This window comes from Mustelus asterias, chromosome 2 (genome assembly GCF_964213995.1).
Source record: "Mustelus asterias chromosome 2, sMusAst1.hap1.1, whole genome shotgun sequence".
NCBI lineage: Eukaryota > Metazoa > Chordata > Chondrichthyes > Carcharhiniformes > Triakidae > Mustelus > Mustelus asterias.
Genome location: NC_135802.1, coordinates 94227112 through 94246485, shown reverse-complemented (window position 1 = coordinate 94246485; position 19374 = coordinate 94227112). Strand labels below are relative to the sequence as shown.

The window sequence follows — 19374 nt, the reverse complement described above, 5'->3', positions numbered from 1 at the left end:
TTGCAGCTCCTGGGGTGGCTGAGCCTGCTATCCCTCTTCAGAGGTCCACGTTGCTGTTGCGGGAAAGTCCGATAGCCATGAAGTTGCGATTCAGCTAAATAAACTCCAAAACACTTGGATGGTGCACAAAGTTGCCAGTGGTGTCAATCATGAGCAGGATTAATTCTTTCAGTGATAGGGTTTCACTGTAGTTGACAAAGTTTGTTTTTATAGTGTTCCAAGCGGATAAACTCCAGTCAGCAATGACTTCCCACTTTTCCCTCGCCTCTTCCATCCTGATGGAAATGCAGAACCCATTGCTGGCAGTTAAAGTCAGAATGCAGGGGTATAAAGACAGACTTAAATGGCTATTTGAAAAATCAATTTCCCGGCAGCTGGACAGAGGGTACCCACTAGGTTCAGAAAACAGCTCAAGTGAAAACTGTGATGTGGAGATGCTGGCGTTGGACTGGGGCAGGCACAGTAAGAAGTCTCACAACACCAGGTTAAAGTCCAACAGGTTTATTTGTAATCACGAGTTTCGGAGTGCTGTTCCTTGATGAAGATTGCCTCTCAGCTGATGAAGGAGCAGCGCTCCGAAACCAGATGAAAACTGGAAGAGGACAGAATGATTAGGAATCAAGATCCCATTCCAACATCACTTTTAGGGGATTTATTTTCCTGCATGCACTCAAACCTGCCTTGCCCCTGCCTGGGAAAATTCTCACCCAGCATTCCAGGATGAAAGTTCTACATTTTAACCATGGACAAACAAAAAACTTAAAACATAAGGCACATTTTTGCACTTTTATCTATTGGTTCAAATTATTCAGAAGAGCCTGTTGACAATATAGATACAATTATACTTTGATTTGACTTATTGTCACATGTATTAACATACAGTGAAAAGTATTGTTTCTTGTGCGCTATACAGACAAAACATACCGTTCATAGAGAAGGAAGCAAGAGAGTGCAGAATGTAGCGTTACAGTCATAGCTAGGGTGTAGAGAAAGATCAACTTAATGCAAGGCAAGTCCATTCAAAATTTGACAGCAGCAGGGAAGAAGCTCTTCTTGAGTCGGTAATTTGGTTTGAGTTGAATTATACTTCTTGATCAACAATGAAAACTATTATTTTACTTTAATTGTACAATTCTAATTCTACACCTTTAAAACTTTATAACAATTTTGAAGGTAAATTAGAAAAAAATGCACTTCATCGTTTTACTGCTTTCCCTCCTAATTGTAATGCAAAGTCCTTTAAGTATCATACTGTATTATAGCAGTTCATTTTTAATAACAGAGTAATCACAAAGTCATTTACACTACTGCTTTTTATTTTAAACAAAACATTTTCATTTCAAGGCATGCTACCTGATAATACATTCCAGTATGCAATTACATGTCTAGTTACATTCAATGCATGCTCATGAACAGACATTATTACTTTCTTGAGGACAGGAATTTTCAAACATATTCATACTGTCAGAGCACATGTCTGGGAATTATAGCAATCGATTAAAAATCATTTGCACTTAACCATCCTATTTTTATTAAATTGATTTTTGCAACTCAAAATCAATATATGCAAAAGTAAGGACAACAGTGATGGCTACTGACAGTTAAAGTATGTGGTGATATAGGGGAGAAGAATTGATCTATTTGCTATCTGTAAGTAAAATACATATATAATTTCAATTAAGATACTGAGAAAATGTGTACAATGTCACTGGATACAGCTATAGGAATAATTTTCCCCATGGTTACTTTGATTACTGTTGAATTATAGATCTGCAAGAAGCTCTCCATGGAAATGCTTCATGTATATTAATTACATAGAATTTACTGCATAGAAACAGGTAATTTGGTTTGTTGATAGTATTTATGTCCATACAAGCCTCTGCTCATTCTATTAATCTCATTCTATCAGATTCTAAAGAGCCGTGGGGTTATGCTGCAACTGTACAGGACCTTGGTGAGACCGCATTTGGAATATTGCGTGCAGTTCTGGTCACCTCACTATAAGAAGGATGTGGAAGCGCTGGAAAGAGTGCAGAGGAGATTTACCAGATGCTGCCTGGTTTGGAGTGTCGGTCTTATGAGGAAAGGTTGAGGGAGCTGGGGCTGTTCTCTCTGGAGCGGAGGAGATTGAGGGGAGACTTAATAGAGGTTTATAAAATGATGAAGGGGATAGATCGAGTGAACGTTCAAAGACTATTTCCTCGGGTGGATGGAGCTATTACGAGGGGGCATAACTATAGGGTTCATGGTGGGAGATATAGGAAGGATATCAGAGGTAGGTTCTTCACGCAGAGAGTGGTTGGGGTGTGGAATGGACTGCCTGCAGTGATAGTGGAGTCAGACACTTTAGGAACATTTAAGCGGTTATTGGATAGGCACATGGAGCACACCAGGATGGTAGGGAGTGGGATAGCTTGATCTTGGTTTCAGATGAAGGTCGGCACAACATCGTGGGCCGAAGGGCCTGTTCTGTGCTGTACTGTTCTATGTTCTATGTATCACCACATCTGCCTATTCCTTTCTCCCTAATGTACTTACCTAGCTCCTCTTTAAATGCATCTCTACCATTTGCCTCAACCACTTGAGATGATAGCGAGTCCACACTTCGTTTCCCATTAATTATATACTGGATTTATTAGTGAGTACCTTATGTTTATGTCCCCTAATTTTATATCTCCCACAAGTGGAAACATCTTCTCTACATCTACACTACAGTACCCCTTCGTAATCTTAAAGGCATCTATCCCTTCACAGCCTTCTCTTTTTTCATAAAAGGAAATCCACTTTGTTCAGTCTTTCCTTAATGTTGCATCCTCTCAGTCTTGATATCATCTTTTTTCAATCTACTTTTCTCTTTCTCTGATGTTTCAATATCCATTTTGCAATACGGAGACCAAGACTGTGCACAGTATGGGTTGCACATTGACTGCAGCTCGAGGAGCCATCCTGTTCGCTTTAAGCTCACTCCCCCCCCCACTGCCTCTCACTCAACTTCCCTGCACCTTCTTCTTCACCTTGCACATTTCTTCTCCCTTTCTAATCATGAGTTTTATTTTGTCCAAATGCAGGAGCTCTTTTTTTCTGGGTTTCGGTTGGTTAATTAAAAACATTGCTTCCCCGAATGTTTTCCCTGTTGCACTTTAAGAACTTCAAATTATTGAGAAAAATGAAAATTTTTAAACTCCAACTATTATTAAAGAACAAAGAAAAGTACAGCACAGGAACAGGCCTTTCGGTTCTGCAAGCCCGTGCCGATCATGATGCCATAACTAAACTAAAAAAAACGTTCTGCCCTTACTCGGTCCGTATCCCTCTATTCCCTCCCTATTCATGTAGCCATCCAGATGCCTCTTAAATGTTACTAATGTGCCTGTTTCCACCACCTCCTCTGGCAGCACGTTCCAGGCACCCATCACTCTCTGCATGAAAAACTTGCCCTGCACTTCTACACTTAATTTCTACAGCTATAAGGTTACTGATATGGCGCTTGATTTAGTTCTTCACAATCAACCCAGGCAGAAAGGGGATGTACACATGGCCATCTTGCCTCCTCCTGTTCCACATTTTCCTCTTTTTTCCTCCACATGTTCCTGCTCCTGCTTCTCTCCGGATGGTGACAAGGTTGTGCAGCATCCCACCCCGAATCCTCCCAGCAGGAGTGCTGCAGAGATCCTCCAATGTGGTCTAAGTAGTGGGATTGTTGTTTTAGCATGTCGTTGTCCAGCTCCATTATATCTTGTGTGGCTCTTTACTCTCAATGTATGTATACAGCCATTGTGTGCACACTGGAATCATTAGCCATGTCTTCAGCTGATCGCCTTGATGTCCAGTAGCCGCTTTTTAATAAAAATGGTGGCTGAAATATAGCTGGTACAACAGACTGAAGAGTGAAAGTATCCTAGATTGTTGCCAGGATACTTTGCACTGACCCGCATGATGTGCTGCCTATGGTCACACACCAGCTGGACATTGAGAGTGGAATCTCTTTTTTATTCTGCTGCATGGCAGAGTCGACATGCGGTTCCCCCAAAGCGTCGCATTTGTAGTTAAAGGCACCCCTGCACCACTAGGAAGCCTGCAAACCATGGTGCAAACGTCACACACAGAACAACAGACAAGAGATAGGAGGAATAGACCATACGGTCTGTCGAGCCTGCCCAGTCCTACAATGCCTGACCTTGGGCTTTATCTCCACGTTCTAGACATCTCAATTCCCAGAGACCAAGGCCACGGTTCTCCCAAAAAAGTTCTCAGCATTGAATTCGCAGAAAAACTGGAGTAAATCATGCTGATTTTTTCAGTGCAACTTCAGACAAGAATCTCCCACGCTCTGTGCAACGCAGAGTGCAATCGGGAATATCATTGAAATCTCCGGGGGTGGAGGGGGGGGGGGGGGGGCAATTCACACCAGAGGCTGACAGTTCCGGACCTCTACGCAAGCGAGTGGTCCATATTTGTCAGCCTACAGTTTGCTGGCCAACTCGATCGCTGGCCAGCCCAGCACCCGTGCAGTGCTGCCCCTCCAGCCCACCCCACGGCCCAATCGAGGCCCCCGTGACCATTTCTGGGCCCAGCCCCGACCCCCCTCCCGTCGCGCTCCGATCTCCAGCACCCATCCCCCAGCAGTGATGAACCCAGCCTCCCCCACCAGCCCCGGGCAGACACCACCCCCCCCCAGCTGAGCACCCTCCCACCCCCCCACCACCCCAATCACTAGACTCCCTCCAACCCTAACCAATCCTCATGCAGACTGGCAGTGGGACCCCTCATCCAACAGATCATTCCCTAGGGATCGCCCCCCCCCTAGGCCCCATCCCCTTGGCACTGCCCCATGCCTGATGGGCACTGCCAAGGTGTCCCCCTGGGCATGGGCACTTTGCCCCTTGGGCAGTGCCAGGGGGCACAGGCTGGCACTGTCAGGGGCCACCACCCCCCACCCCACCCCCTGGGTGTCCCAACTGCCCCCCTTTCACTCCAGTGGGGTCATCACGCTAGTGCCCCAAAAGTGGGGAGTTAGTCTGAACCCCAATGGAGTGAAATACTTCTGGCGGGGCGAGACACGCTAGCAGTCCTGGAGAATTCAGTCCCAGTTCCGCTAATTGCATTTAAATTGTATTTTAAAGGCTATTTAAATATGAGCCCCGCCTCCCAATCGATCCAGGCCTGGGAGGCTTAATAGCGGCGCGAACGCTTGCAGGAATCCCGTGAATCGGCCGACATGCAATTCTCCCGGCCCGCTGTACTAAAAAAGATTGCCCTTACCAAAAACATTCCAAGTGCCAAAAGCATGTGAAAACGGGAGAAAAGTGTGCACATTTTTTGGGCGAACTCCCAGATGCAATTGTATGGCACGTAATTGAACAAATGCCCAGATGTGATTCTCACCAGCAGGAGAGGGGGCAGGGCCTATTCGCACCAGGAAGCTGGCAGCTGGGCTCTACGGACACCATTGCTCAGATGCCTCGATCACCCAGTGAGTGCACTGTGTATACTGTACATTCGGAGAGCTCCTTTCAACACCCCCCCGATCACCACCCAGGCAATCGTTGCCCAGACATTGCCCCCATGCACTACCTAATTGCCGCCCTGGCTGATCGCCTCCGCACCCCTCCGATCACCACCACAGACATCGCCCTCTCCACCCCACAGTTGCTGCCCCAGACAGACAAAGGCCTGTTCCTGTGCTGTATTGTTCTTTGTTCCATCCCCTCCCCACTTGTCAACAGCATAAATCCCATCACATTTTTATCTTTCTTCAGCTCTAAAGAAGAATCAAATGGACTCAAAATATTAACTCTGTTTCTCTCTCCATAGATGCTGCCAGACCTCCTGAGTTTTTCCAGCACTTTCTGTTTTTATTTAATTGCTCTGCTACTGGGAGCTGTGTTTTAATGCCCTTTTGGACCTCAGCTCTGCCCACCACCCCCCCCCCCCCTTCCTTAAATCTCTCTACCTCTGCTCCACTTTTAAGATGTTTCTTAAAACAACTTTGACAAAGTTTATGGTCACCTAGCCTGATATCTCTTTCTGCGGCTCAATGTCAAATTTTGATGAACAACATGCTTGTTTAGCATCTTGGGATACTTTGTTACATTAAAGCTGCTATATAAATTCAGGTTGTTATTGGTCAGACTTTTCAGAAACAACAGGATCTGGGTAATATCTTGCCTTGAGCTGGCAAATGGCAGGTAACATTCACCAAGTGCCAGTTCATGACCATCTTGAAGAAGTGAAAGTCCAGGCATTCTACACTGACTTTCACTGGAGTCACTTTCAGTAATTTCACCAACATTAATATCCTGGTGTCATCACTGACCAGCACCAGAAACCAGGCATATCAACGCTGACAGAATGTGTGCTCCATCATAAGTGGCTTATGTCCTGCCCCTGGCAAAGCACTCCAGTGTTCACAGGACTCAAGTGAGGAGTGTAATGAAATACTCATTGCTCATCTGGGGTACTGTGTACAGTACCAATCTCCTTATTTAAGGAAAGATGTAAATGCATTGAAAGCAGTTCAGAGAAAGTTTACTAGATTAATACCTGGAATGGGTGAGTTGTTTTAGGAGAAAAGGCTGGACATGTAAAGCTTGTATTCGCTGGAGTTTAGATGAGTAAGAGGCAGCTTAATTGAAACTGATAAGATGCGGAGGGGACTTGACAGGGTGGATGTGGGAAAAAAATGCTTCCCCTTCTGGGAGAATCTAGAACTAGGGGCCACTGTTTAACAAAAAGGGGTTCCCCATTTAAGACAGAGATGAGGATGTTTTTTTTACCTCTTCGATGGTTGAGAGACTTTGGAATTCTTTTCTGCAAAAGATAGTGGAGGTTGAGCTTTTGAAAACCTTTAAGGGAAAGCTAGATAGACAATGAGCAAGAAGATGAAAGGTTATTGAGGATAGGTAGGAATGTGATGTTGAAGTTTAAATTAGATCAGCCAAGATCTTATTGAATGGCGAGCAGGCTCAAGGGGCAGAGTGGCGTATTCCTGCTCCTAATTTGTATGTTTGGACGTATATTCATCCAGGTTAGAGCAGTTTGCTTAAACACCATCTCAGACACTGAGCTCAGTATGCAGCCAGTCAACTCTGACTGCAGTACGTACTATCTACATGATGCACTGCGTCACTTACTAAACTTTAACACCTTCCTCCCTGTGACCCTTAACATTGAAACGGGCAAAAGCATTATCAGTTCCAGGTAGTCTTCTGAATGACACAGCATCCTTGTTTGCAAATATTTTGTTGTTCCTTCAGTTGTGGGAGAATCATCATCACAAGCGGTGTAGCAGTGTCCAGGGGAACAGGATGGGTAATAACAGCAAACTCGCCAGTGTTTCCCACAAGCTGATGCTATGTTCAATCAACCAAGTCAGTTGTGGCTCAGTTATTAGCACTCTTGCTTCTGAGACCAATGGTTGTGGATTCTGTCCCACTCTTAGAATCTTAGAAACCCTACAGCACAGAAAGAGGCCATTCGGCCCATTGAGACTGCACCGACCACAATCCCACCCAGGCCCTATCCCCATATCCTTACATATTTACCCACTAATCCTTCTAACCTACGCATCCCAGGACATTAAGGGCAATTTTTTAGCATGGCCAATCAACTTAACCCGAACATCTTTGGACTGTGGGAGGAAACCGGAGCACCCGGAGGAAACCCACACAGACACGAGGAGAATGTGAAAACGCCACACAGACAGTGACCCAAGCCGGAAATCGAACCCAGGTCCCTGGAGCTGTGAAGCAGCAGTGCTAACCACTGTGCTACCGTGCCGCCCACTCAGGAGATCTAAACACAAAAATCTAGGCTGACATTCCAGTGCAGTACTGAGAGTGTGTTGTGGTGTTATAAGTGCTGTCTTTAGAGTGACATGTTATACCCAGGCCCTACCTGCTCGCTCAGGTGGATCCCATGGCTCTATTTCAAAAACGAGTAAGGGAATTTGCATTCTCTCAGGTAACCCGGCCAATATTTATCCCTCAACCAACATCATAAAAACAGATCATCTGCTCTTTATCGTGTCGCTGTTCATGGGAGTTTGCTGGATTTCCTAACATTACAACAGTGACTACAATTCAAAAACCTTTATTGACCACAAAACACTTTGGAACAAATGGAGCTGTGCATTTTTCTGACACACCATTCAGTTTCTGTGCTATTCAACATATGTTGCCATTTTTACTTGAGTAATCTTACAACTTGACAAATGGTGTTCTGCTCACCTGACTCTTTCCTGTCCCAGCGTTTCCAACCACAAAGACGGAATGACGGACAGCCAGCAACTCCTCCAGCTGAACCACCTGGGTTAAAGGTAACATTGACAACAATGATTACTTAAACTGAAGGAACTGGTCAGAAAAATATACCGGTATTTTTAATCCCGAACAATTCCACTTATATCTGGCAATGTAACTAAGCTTTGTTTCCGTGCCTGTAATATTATAATACTTTAGATGGTCTGTTTGTACTGTCATATGATTACTTTTTATCTGATTTTCATCCAAAATGATAATGCTTTATCACACCCTTTAATCAATCCCAAATGCCAGAATTTCAATCCTTAACCTCAGAACTTTTATCCAGTTTGAGCTTTGGAAATCTGCCTCAGTTCCCCCTTAATGTGGGGCCCACAGCACAAAATTGTCCAGAATCTAAAATAACTGCAAACTAAAAACTGCCAATCACACTCAGATAGGTTGGCATTGATTGGAAATGGAATAATTTACACTATTAAATAATTTTTAAACACTCTCAGGTAGAGTTAAGCCAATTGTCGGGACAGAATAACAAGAGGTTAGAAAAATTCAACATTGACAGTATTGCAACATAGAAGCAGTAGCACACTGGCCGCATCTTGTATCACCGGTTCTATTTTCTTTTAGTTTATCATGGACATGTGATCTACGACCATCCATTTTTGCTCACTGGCCAAATTGAATTTCACCCTCATATAGTTTGTATCCAACTGAGCTGCCTTTAGCCTGGGTGAGCTTTGGGTTCAGGATATTGACAGTGGATGATAGAAATGGGGAAAGTGTTCCTCTTCTCAGCAGTGACATACTTATGAAGCATTGGCACCTCGATTTAGCCAGAGATCTCTATGGAGTCGTTAATTAATTTATATTTGAGTGGGCAGCTATGTCAGGTGGCTGAATGTGTGAACTGCTACAGTGCCACATGAGGACGGAGGCCAAAGTATGTGGCCTTATCTGAGCACTTGGATGCAAATAACAGGCCAGTATGTGGGTTGAGGATGAGTGCAGACAGTGGAGTTAGGTGTCACTTGCCTAGACATTGTCATACAGGACAAACAGACACACAATGCAAGGAAAAGGTTAAGGACAGGGGTGGGGTTTCAAACCTAAAGATTCTTACCCCTGCTGAAGAGGAGTCCCTACAGTTCACAAGGGAGGAAGGAGGATGGGCACACCTTACCAGCCGTTCACTGCAGTAGAACCAGAAAATCCCGCCGGCACGAACAGCCGTAAGATTTCGACCACTAGTGTCCCAGAGGATTCACTGTCAGCTGCATCTTCCCACTTTTTCCCAGCTCAGTTACACCCCACAGGTTGTGGAGGGTTCATGTTTAGAAACAGGGTGACAATCTGGTGATCACAGGACAGACACATCCTAGCAGTTGAGTGATAGTGTGACAGCCACGTCCCCTGACACTCAGAGCAGTGCTGGGGATCAGATCCTTGCTGAGCCCCACACTGCAGATAGGCATCAGGCCATGGCCACAAGAACCTGCATCTCCAACAGGCTTAAGTGGAACATACAGCTTAGTTGCCAGAGATCATGTGGAGTTTTTGTGGGCAATGGAGGGGTCCATGCTAGCCATGATCTCTACCATATCTCAGGCATTTGGGCACATGGCTTCCTCCATGGAAAGGGTGGTGACTTACATGGAAAGCCACATCAAGCACTCGATCCATATGTGCTCTGGCCTATACTCTATCGCTCTAGCATGGACTCATTGCAGCAAAGTTTATTTGAGAGGGTCATGGCTCCGAGACCTCTCTCCAGGAGCCTTTCACCTTAAGGAGACAGAGAGGTGCCGCAGTGGACACAGATGGAGGAAGAATGCATGACAACTGCTTCGGGGCCTTCTTCTTCGGGCATTCCTAGGGTTAGCGATCTCTCCTCATCCCCTCTGCCATGGACTGCATTGACTCCAGTAGGCAAGTTCATGGAGGAAACCCCTGCAGCAGTGCAGGCGACCCCCAGTGGGATGGAGTTCTCAAGGTCACAGTCCTCCAGAGGAAGCCTACTATGGTCATCAAAGGCCACTCAACAGACTGTCTTCACCTGAGCTGCTGATGTCAGGTTTGTGCCAGGATGTAGTGGCCATTGGGGAAAACTTAAGATTGAGAGCACAGAGATGACACGTGTTTCTCAAATATAAATTTCACTTGTAAATATTGCACATCACATTGGTTTCAGTTTATTTATTTGTGCATCATCGTTATTTATTGGGACTAGTTTAGTCAGAGGGCTAAAATGCTGGTACAGTCACTGAAATATGAGAGAATGTGCATCAAGACTTGCAGCCACATGGATTTGGCAGGAACCAGGTTTTCCCTAGGTGGCTGCAACCTGACCAACCTCTCCCTCTGGTGCTGCCTACTGTTGGCATAGCAGACTCTACTGTTGACCATAAAGAGCCTTCCTTTGGCACTTACTCTCCGCTGCTGGTGTATGAGACCTATAGGTAGTTCACCAATTTAAGTGTGAGGAAGGCAGATATGTATCCATAGATTTCACCCACGGAAAATCCATTGTCCACAATCAAAACTCCACCCAGCAGACTCCACCTAGCTCCCACTGTGATCTCCAATCCTGGCACCATACTTTTAAAGATAGTGAAAATGCACTTTTCAGGCTTATGTCAGAAACCGTTACTCTCCACCCTCCTCCAGCCATGTTCATGTTTGTCCCCCTCATTCTTGATTGCCCATCACTATTTTGTACCTTCCCACTGTAAACTTTCAACTCCCCCACCCCCCTCCATTATCCTGGTCTCCAACTGGAGATGCCTTCTCTGCTCCCCTGAGCCTACACGGGTCCCCATCAACGTTCTCCTTCTGATCCTAGACCCTCCCCACAAAAAACTTTAGAGCTTTTGTTAGATGCCATGCTCAGACTAGATCTACCCCCGACCAAGTCAACCTCCCCGTGTGCCTGTGAATGTTCCTTCTGCCAAATAACATCCTGCGGTGGATTCACATGTGGGCAGTACTGATCCTACCCTTTGTGCCTCTCATTTTCATTGACTGACTGTTGCCACCAATCCCTCCCCCGCAACACCCTGTATGTCAAACCTTTCCGATTTCAATTCTCCAAGCCACCGACCTCACCACCAAGGCTCCCCAACACATCCAGTGCACCAAGCCCATCCTACTTCAATCCTACATGCTCTCAACCTTAACCTCTGTCCTCTCTTGGATTACTTGTGCTGCAGAGTTCAACAAAGAAAACTCCTGACCTCGGACACAACTGAAAGCTACATTTAAAAGAATGTGAATCAGGTGTCACAAGATTACTGTGTGCCGCCATCTTGGAGGGAGCATATAAAAAATATTTTAATAAGTAATGGCATACAATGTATTACAAGAACCATAGAATCCCTACAGTGGAGAAGGAAGCCATTTGGTCCATTGAGTCTGCATTGACAACAATTCCACCCAGCCCCTATTCCCGTGATCCCACGTATTTACCCTGCTAATCCCCCGACACTAAGTGGCAATTTAGCATGGCCAATCCACCTAACCTGCACATCTTTGGAGTGTGGGAGGAAACCAGAGCACCCGGAGGAAACGCACGCAGACACAGGGAGAATGTGCAAATTCCACACAGACAGTGACCTGAGGTGGGAATTGAACCCGGGTCCATGGCGCTGTGAAGCAGCAGTGCTAACCACTGGATGGCGTGAAGTCTGTCACTGCCGTCACTGATTTCATCTCTGCATCTCAAACCGCATCTCAAATTTCAGCTCCCACCTAATTAAGTCACCCCACCCGTCATTTCTCTTGTCTTATAGGTCCCATTAAATACAATCCTTTCTTTTTCTAACATTCTACAAATGTGTTAACACAGGAACAAATAGTCACTGACAGTTTCCTTGTGCTTTGCAATCATTTCTCCTGAATTTTTTTTTTTAAAGGTAGAAAAGCACCTCAGATTCATTAGTATTCAAATACTAATCTGCAAAAGCACAATGGGAGAATTGTGAATTGGCAGACAGATTTAGCATTGCACAATTCAACAATCAACTTGTCTAAATTTCCTAGTTCAATGAAAAAGTGAGGAAAGGTGTTTTTATTAAGATGAAAGATTTCATACCTTAAGAATAAAGCTTTCTTCATGCTGCAGGCACAGTTCCAGAGTGGACTGCCTAACCATCTGCTCAAATTCCTGGTCTCGCTTTCTAGGAACATCCAGGGCAGGAAATAGGTCACCAATTAGTCCCATAAAAATGGGCACATCATCTGTCACAATCTTTGGTAGATTGAAGTCCCTTAAGGCACGCATCAACACCTTGGAATAGAAGTAACTTGTTACAAACTAATTGTGTCATTTTCATCGCAGTGATATAAGAAAAAGAAAAGACCCCAATTTTTTATTGAAGTTGTGCCAGAGAGCTGGGTTAATTCCAGTCAAATGTTTAGTCACTGGAAGCTCTGGCGGTTCTCTACTTGTCCTTGCCATTTCCAGATTTCTCATTCAAGAGACGGGAAGACAGGGGACATAACAAATGTTGCCTAAATATAAGCAGAATTATTAATGTACAAAGGGTGGCAGAAAGAGTCTTTATATCTTAGAAGGCCAAAAATCTCAATGCCATTAATAGCATGAGCCATGGCATAATGTGCATGTATATATAATGTATTTTATATACATATTTATTTATTTATTTTTAAAGCCACAGCACAAACAGGCCCTTCGGCCCACAAGTTGCGCTGATCATATCCCTACCTCTAGGCCTATCTATAGCCCTCAATCCCATTAAATCCCATGTACTCATCCAGAAGTCTCTTAAAAGACCCCAACGGGTTTGCCTCCACCACCACCGACGTCAGCCGATTCCACTCACCCACCACCCTCTGAGTGAAAAACTTACCCCTGACATCTCCTCTGTACCTACCCCCCAGCACCTTAAACCTGTGTCCTCTCGTAGCAACCATTTCAGCCCTTGGAAATAGCCTCTGAGAGTCTACCCTATCCAGACCTCTCAACATCTTGTAAACCTCTATCAGGTCACCTCTCATCCTTCGTCTCTCCAGGGAGAAGAGACCAAGCTCCCTCAACCTATCCTCATAAGGCATGCCCCCCAATCCAGGCAACATCCTTGTAAATCTCCTCTGCACCCTTTCAATGGCTTCAACATCTTTCCTGTAATGAGGTGACCAGAACTGCGCGCAGTACTCCCAAGTGGGGTCTAACCAGGGTCCTATAAAGCTGCAGCATTATCTCCCGACTCCTAAACTCAATCCCTCGATTAATGAAGGCTAGTACGCCGTACGCCTTCTTGACCGCATCCTCCACCTGCGAGGCCGATTTAAGAGTCCTATGGACCCGGACCCCAAGGTCCTTCTGATCCTCTACACTGCTAAGAATGGTACCCTTCATATTATACTGCTGCTTCATCCCATTGGATCTGCCAAAATGGATCACTACACACTTATCCGGGTTGAAGTCCATCTGCCACTTCTCCGCCCAGTCTTGCATTCTATCTATGTCTCGCTGCAACTTCTGACATCCCTCCAAACTACCCACAACACCACCTACCTTGGTGTCGTCAGCAAACTTACCAACCCATCCCTCCACTTCCTCATCCAGGTCATTTATGAAAATGACAAACAGCAAGGGTCCCAGAACAGATCCCTGGGGCACTCCACTGGTCACTGACCTCCATGCAGAGAAAGACCCCTCCACAGCCACTCTCTGCCTTCTGCAGGCAAGCCAGTTCTGGATCCACAAGGCAACAGGCCCTTGGATCCCATGCCCTCTCACTTTCTCAAGGATAATTCTAATAAGCCCGGTATGTTATGGACTATTCTGCACACCTCAAGAATAAAACTTTCTTCATGCTGTCGATTGTTCCAAAATGAACTGCCTAACCGTCTGTTCAAATTCCTGGTCACGCTTTCTAGAAACATCCTCCTGTGGAAGCCTGGGAGCTCCAAAAATTACAGAAAATGCTGAAGAAGCTCAGCAGGTCTGACAGCATCTGTGGAGAGAGAATAGAGCCAACGTTTGAGAGTCTGGTCCAGACTTGAAACCTTGGCTCTATTCTCTCGCCATAGATATTGTCAGACCTGCTGAGCTTCTCCAGCATCTTCTGTTTTTGTTTTTCAACATCCACAGTATTTTGCCTTTATCGCAGCCATAAGAATCATTTAGGTGACTCATAACCTGTATCAGCCAGGGTCAGGGGATAACTTTACAATTGACATTAGTCCTGTCCTCCTGCAGTTCTGCTGGTGCAACAACTAGTGTAAACAATGCAGGTTACTTGTTTGAATTAAATATCTTGGTCTTTTGAAAGATAAAATACAATTTTCCATGGCAGTAATTTTCTTTCAATATGTTAAGTTGCATATAGATTTGAACCCCTCTGCAGATTTACTTACTCATGCCTTTTCAGCCTCACTTACGTGGAAAGCTGATGTGGCATCAGCATTTTATTTTCGGACACACGCATATCTATCTTTGGAATCTCATTTTCAATCAACGAAAAATGAACTTTAAACCTTTCAGCCAATTGATCTTGGATAGAAAGTAAAATTTAAAGTTTATTTATTAGAGTTGCAAGTAGGCTTACATGCAATGAAGTCACTGTGAAAATCCCCTAGTCACCACACTTCGACACCTGAGGGAGAATTTAGCACGGTCAATGCACCTAACCAGCAAATCTTTTGGACTGTGGGAGGAAACCGGAGCAGCCAGAGGAAACCCACCCAGACACGGGGAGAATGTGCAAACTCCACACAGAGACTCACCCAAGCCGGGAATCGAACCCGGATCCCTGAAGCTGTGAGGCAGTGGTGCTAACAACTGTGCCACCGTGCCACCCACACTAGTGCATTCAAAATAACTTACAAATTTCATGTATAAAAATGAGGCAAATAAATTTAAATTCGGTAGGTCAAGTCTCTCAGTTAGATTATGAATACAATTAAATTCTAAATAAACATAGGACAGGGAAAGAATAGAAGAAAACAAAGGAAAAGTAGAATGAAAATGTATTTTAAATGAAATATTTAATAACTTTGGGTTAATATTAGAGTAATAAAGAAATCCTTTATGCTTGAATAACTTTACTGCAAAAATGTTTGATTTTGATTCGCAGCACATGAGCTATAAATCACAAAAACCTATCATAAGATTCTGATTTCTCTGAACTTGTTGGCTGATTTAGGATTTAGAATAGGTTGAAGGAGATGGCATGATTTATTAATTTTAAATTACCTGATCTTCTGGTCTATTCTTGTCTCCTCTCCTAAGGGAACCAGCAACAACTAGAACAGATTTGACTGCACGAAGACCCCAGTCATAATGGTCCTGAACAAGAAACAAGGTGAATCTTGTGAGCAATGAATTGCCTTTCTTCTTCTTTATGAAGAAACATAACCAAGTGAAAATTAGTCGTAAACCTTGATTTTTGTCTAGCTGTGAAGCATGACTCATCGTGCCAGCTCCCCCCCCCCCCCCACACCACTCCCCAAATCCCCTGTCTGAGAACAGGTCAGTGTTACACAATACTTCCTTTAATGACCTTGTGAAAGACAGTAAGAAGTTTAACAACACCAGGTTAAAGTCCAACAGGTTTATTTGGTAGCAAAAGCCACACAAGCTTTCGAGGCTCTGAGCCCCTTCTTCAGGTGAGTGGGAATTCTGTTCACAAACAGAACTTATAAAGACACAGACTCAATTTACATGAATAATGGTTGGAATGCGAATACTTACAACTAATCCAGTCTTTAAGAAACAAAACAATGGGAGTTGTGAAAGACCACAGGATTCACATGTGGAAAGGCAGGTCAGTCCCATCTTAAACTGGTGAATTTGTGGTTGGAGGGCAAGAGATGAAGCATTCATGTTCCAAGGATATAATACATAGATAACTCTGAACTTTCTCTCCCTCCCACTGGAAAGCACCAACTCAGCAACTTGTTCTGATAGTGGAGATGGAATTTGGTAGAGAATTTGCTAATGGACAGGAAACAGTGAGTGGGGATAAGGGGTTCTTGTTCAGGTTGGCGACCTGTAGCCAGTGGGGTTCCACAGGGATCAGTACTGGGACTGCAACTGTTTACAATATATATTAATGACTCGGAGGAAGGAAGCGAATGTACTGTAGCCAAATTTGCAGATGACATAAAAATAGGTAGAAAGACAAGTTGTGAGAGGGATGCAAACAGTTTACAAAGAGATGTTGATGGGCTAAGTAAGTGGGAAAGAAGTTGGCAAATGTATAATGTGGGAAAATGTGAAATTGTTCATTTTGGAAGGGAAAACAAAGGAACAGAGTCTTATTTAAATGGAGAAAAACTGCAGACTGATCCCTGGTATGGAAGGATTGTCTTAAGAGGAAAGATTAAACAGGTTGGGACTCTACTCATTCGAATGAGAGGTGCTGTCCTATGTGTTTCAATGCTTTCATTAAGGGGCTTGACGGTAAATACTGAGAGGATGTTCCCCCCCCATGGGAGAGTCTAGGACCAGAATAGTCTCAGGATAAAGGGGTGTCAATTTAAAACTGAGATGAGAAAGAATTTCTTCTCTCAGAGAGTTGAGTGTCTTTGGAACTCCTTGCCACAGAGAGCTGGGGCGGGGGACAAAGTCATTGTGTATACTTAAGATTGAGATCGATATTTTTATGATCAATAAAGGTTACGGGGAAAGGGCAGGAAAGTGAACGTGAGGAATGTCAGATCAGCCATGATCCTATTGAATGGTGGAGCAGACTCGAGGGGCCAAATGGCCGACTCCTGTTCCTATTTCTTATGGTCTGTGGCCTTCACAATATGGACAAACCATGGACTTCAGCACTATGAGCATACAACAAAAGGAAAGCCCGGATTCCATCATTAAGCTACCCATCACAGTATTTCAAACAAAATGCACACTGAATATGGGCTTGATGTCACATTATTCTATAATTCTCTCGAAATTCAACAGGAATTTCTCAAGGGAGACAGTACTGTGCTATCAAAGTTAAAATAGCAATGTAGTCTTGCTGGGTTATTTTATACTTTCCACACCACTGTCAACTATTTTTTTCTACAATTCGTGCAGTTTTTTTCCCACTGATGATCAGTTTATACCTTAAATACCGAAGCATACAGCGACATGGCAAATAACACTGCTAGACTGAGGCCTTTTGTTGCTGGAATTCTGGTTTTAAATGCTTGCTGACAAGGCTGACATTTTAGTTCTCTATAATTATCAGGATGGTGGGCGGTTAGTACTAATGGAAATCTTTTCCCTTTTTGGAATTTTTAATCTTCATCTAATTTCCTGTTTATAATACATGGCATCATGAGTACCGACAGCTTCATTGTGGGCAATGAAAGCATGCAGTTGCCATGACATTTTCTCACTATTTTTCATTATTCTGGGCGATGTTGTACGGCACACAAGCATGACGACCTCTGGTCACGCATTTATTTGAAATGCTTCATTTTAAATAAATCTGTTGTTTCAAAACACGAGACCGTGTCAGTTGACCTTTAAAATATCTTGATTTAACCTCCAATAGCTGCTGACAGGATATACCACTATTAATATGTACAGACTTAGGCCAAAAATCTCCTCAGACATGGTCCCACACCACCATTGAAATTTCATCAGAAGTGCAGCGAAGCCCCTTTTATGGGATTTCTGTTGCACTTTAAAGTGATTTTAAAGATTTTAAAGTTTATTTATTAGTCACAAGTAGGCTTACGCTAACACTGCAATGAAGTTACTGTGAAAATCCCCTGGTTGCCACACTCCAGCACCTGTTCGGGTACACCGAGGGAGAATTTAGCATGGCCAATGCACCTAACCAGCACATCTTTCGGACTGTGGGAGGAAACCGGAGCACCCGGAGGAAACCCACACAGACATGGGGAGAACATGCAGACTCTGCACAGGCAGTGACCCAAGGCCAGGAATTGAACCCGGGTCCCTGGCGCTGAGAGGTAGCAGTGCTAACCATTGTGCCACCGTGCCGCCCTTTAAATGGCGGAGAAGAAACTCTCAGAAAAGTCCTGACCTAAAGTTAGCATCAGAAGTATATATAGTTTCACATTAAAATGCAGCATGATGAATTTAAGCATTTAAGAAGTAATTTTCTGACTTTCTAATGGCAGGGTATCCCACCAGCTGGAACACGTCGGAAGCTCTGGCACACATTGCGTATGATTCCCTAACATTCATGCCAGGTCAAAATCAAAACGTTTTCACACAAAATATCAAATATCAAATTTTGTAAGCAAACAATGATCGTGAAAATCCGTATCAGCCAAAGGAATGTTTTTGTCAAAAAAAACACCTGTTTTGAAAGCAGCTCTTTACAGAGACTATACAAAGTGATGAACTTCCTGGCCAGCAACTTGGCATCTAAAAACCCTTCCGCAACCAGCATAATCTCGCAAATCAGTTCAATATCGGGGACAACCATAGCACAAGGCCTAAAAAAGAAGCAAGGTACACGAGACAAAGTTAATTGTAATTCCACTGTACACATATGAACACACAACTGTAACTATGGAATCTGTATATACATTGCACACGTATACATGCACTCTCTCCATAAGCCGTTACACAGGCATCATTTACTCAGCTGCTGTATGCACACTTTACATTAAACCTTGTATGTCAATGAAGTATCAACTCCACACTTGATAGATACAGATAGTGTTCTAAATATTATTAATTAGTGGGTTTGATGCACTTTCTGTAAAAAGGAAACAGAAGCACGGGAGAAAGTTCAATTTCTTGTTTTTACAAGAATGCTATCAGATCTGACATTATTTGGAACAACTGGTGGGGTTTTATTTCCTTAGAAAAGATAAGAGTTAGGGTGTTCTGATCGAGCTCTTTACCATTCATGAACAGGCTGGACAGAATGGTTACAGAGAGAATGTTTCCAATATGTGAGACAATCCAAAATTAGAGCCATAAATACAAAAACTAACAGGAATAAGGAGAAATTACTCCAAAAGTGGATAACTTGTTACTACAACAACTGATTAAGGCAAACAGCTTGGGTGTCTTCAGAAAGAAGCTAGAGGAGTACGCGAGAGAAAAAGGAATAGAAAGGTATGCTGTAAAGCTGCGCTGAGACAGATGGAATGGGAGGAGACCCACGTGGGGTAT

The 19374-nt window shown here is 44.0% G+C and overlaps 1 protein-coding gene across 1 annotated transcript in view; it reads right to left on the bottom strand.

Annotated features, from left to right (window-relative positions):
- LOC144503618 (dynein axonemal heavy chain 11-like) overlaps nt 1–19374 on the bottom strand; it is a 383758-nt gene that overhangs the window by 219898 nt on the left and 144486 nt on the right. The window contains exons 36-39 of the mRNA XM_078228239.1: nt 18548–18686; nt 15478–15570; nt 12349–12543; nt 8229–8306 (exon numbers count right to left, since the gene is read on the bottom strand). Of these exons, the coding sequence (XP_078084365.1) occupies nt 8229–8306; nt 12349–12543; nt 15478–15570; nt 18548–18686 (505 nt within the window). The remainder of the gene's footprint in view (nt 1–8228; nt 8307–12348; nt 12544–15477; nt 15571–18547; nt 18687–19374) is intronic.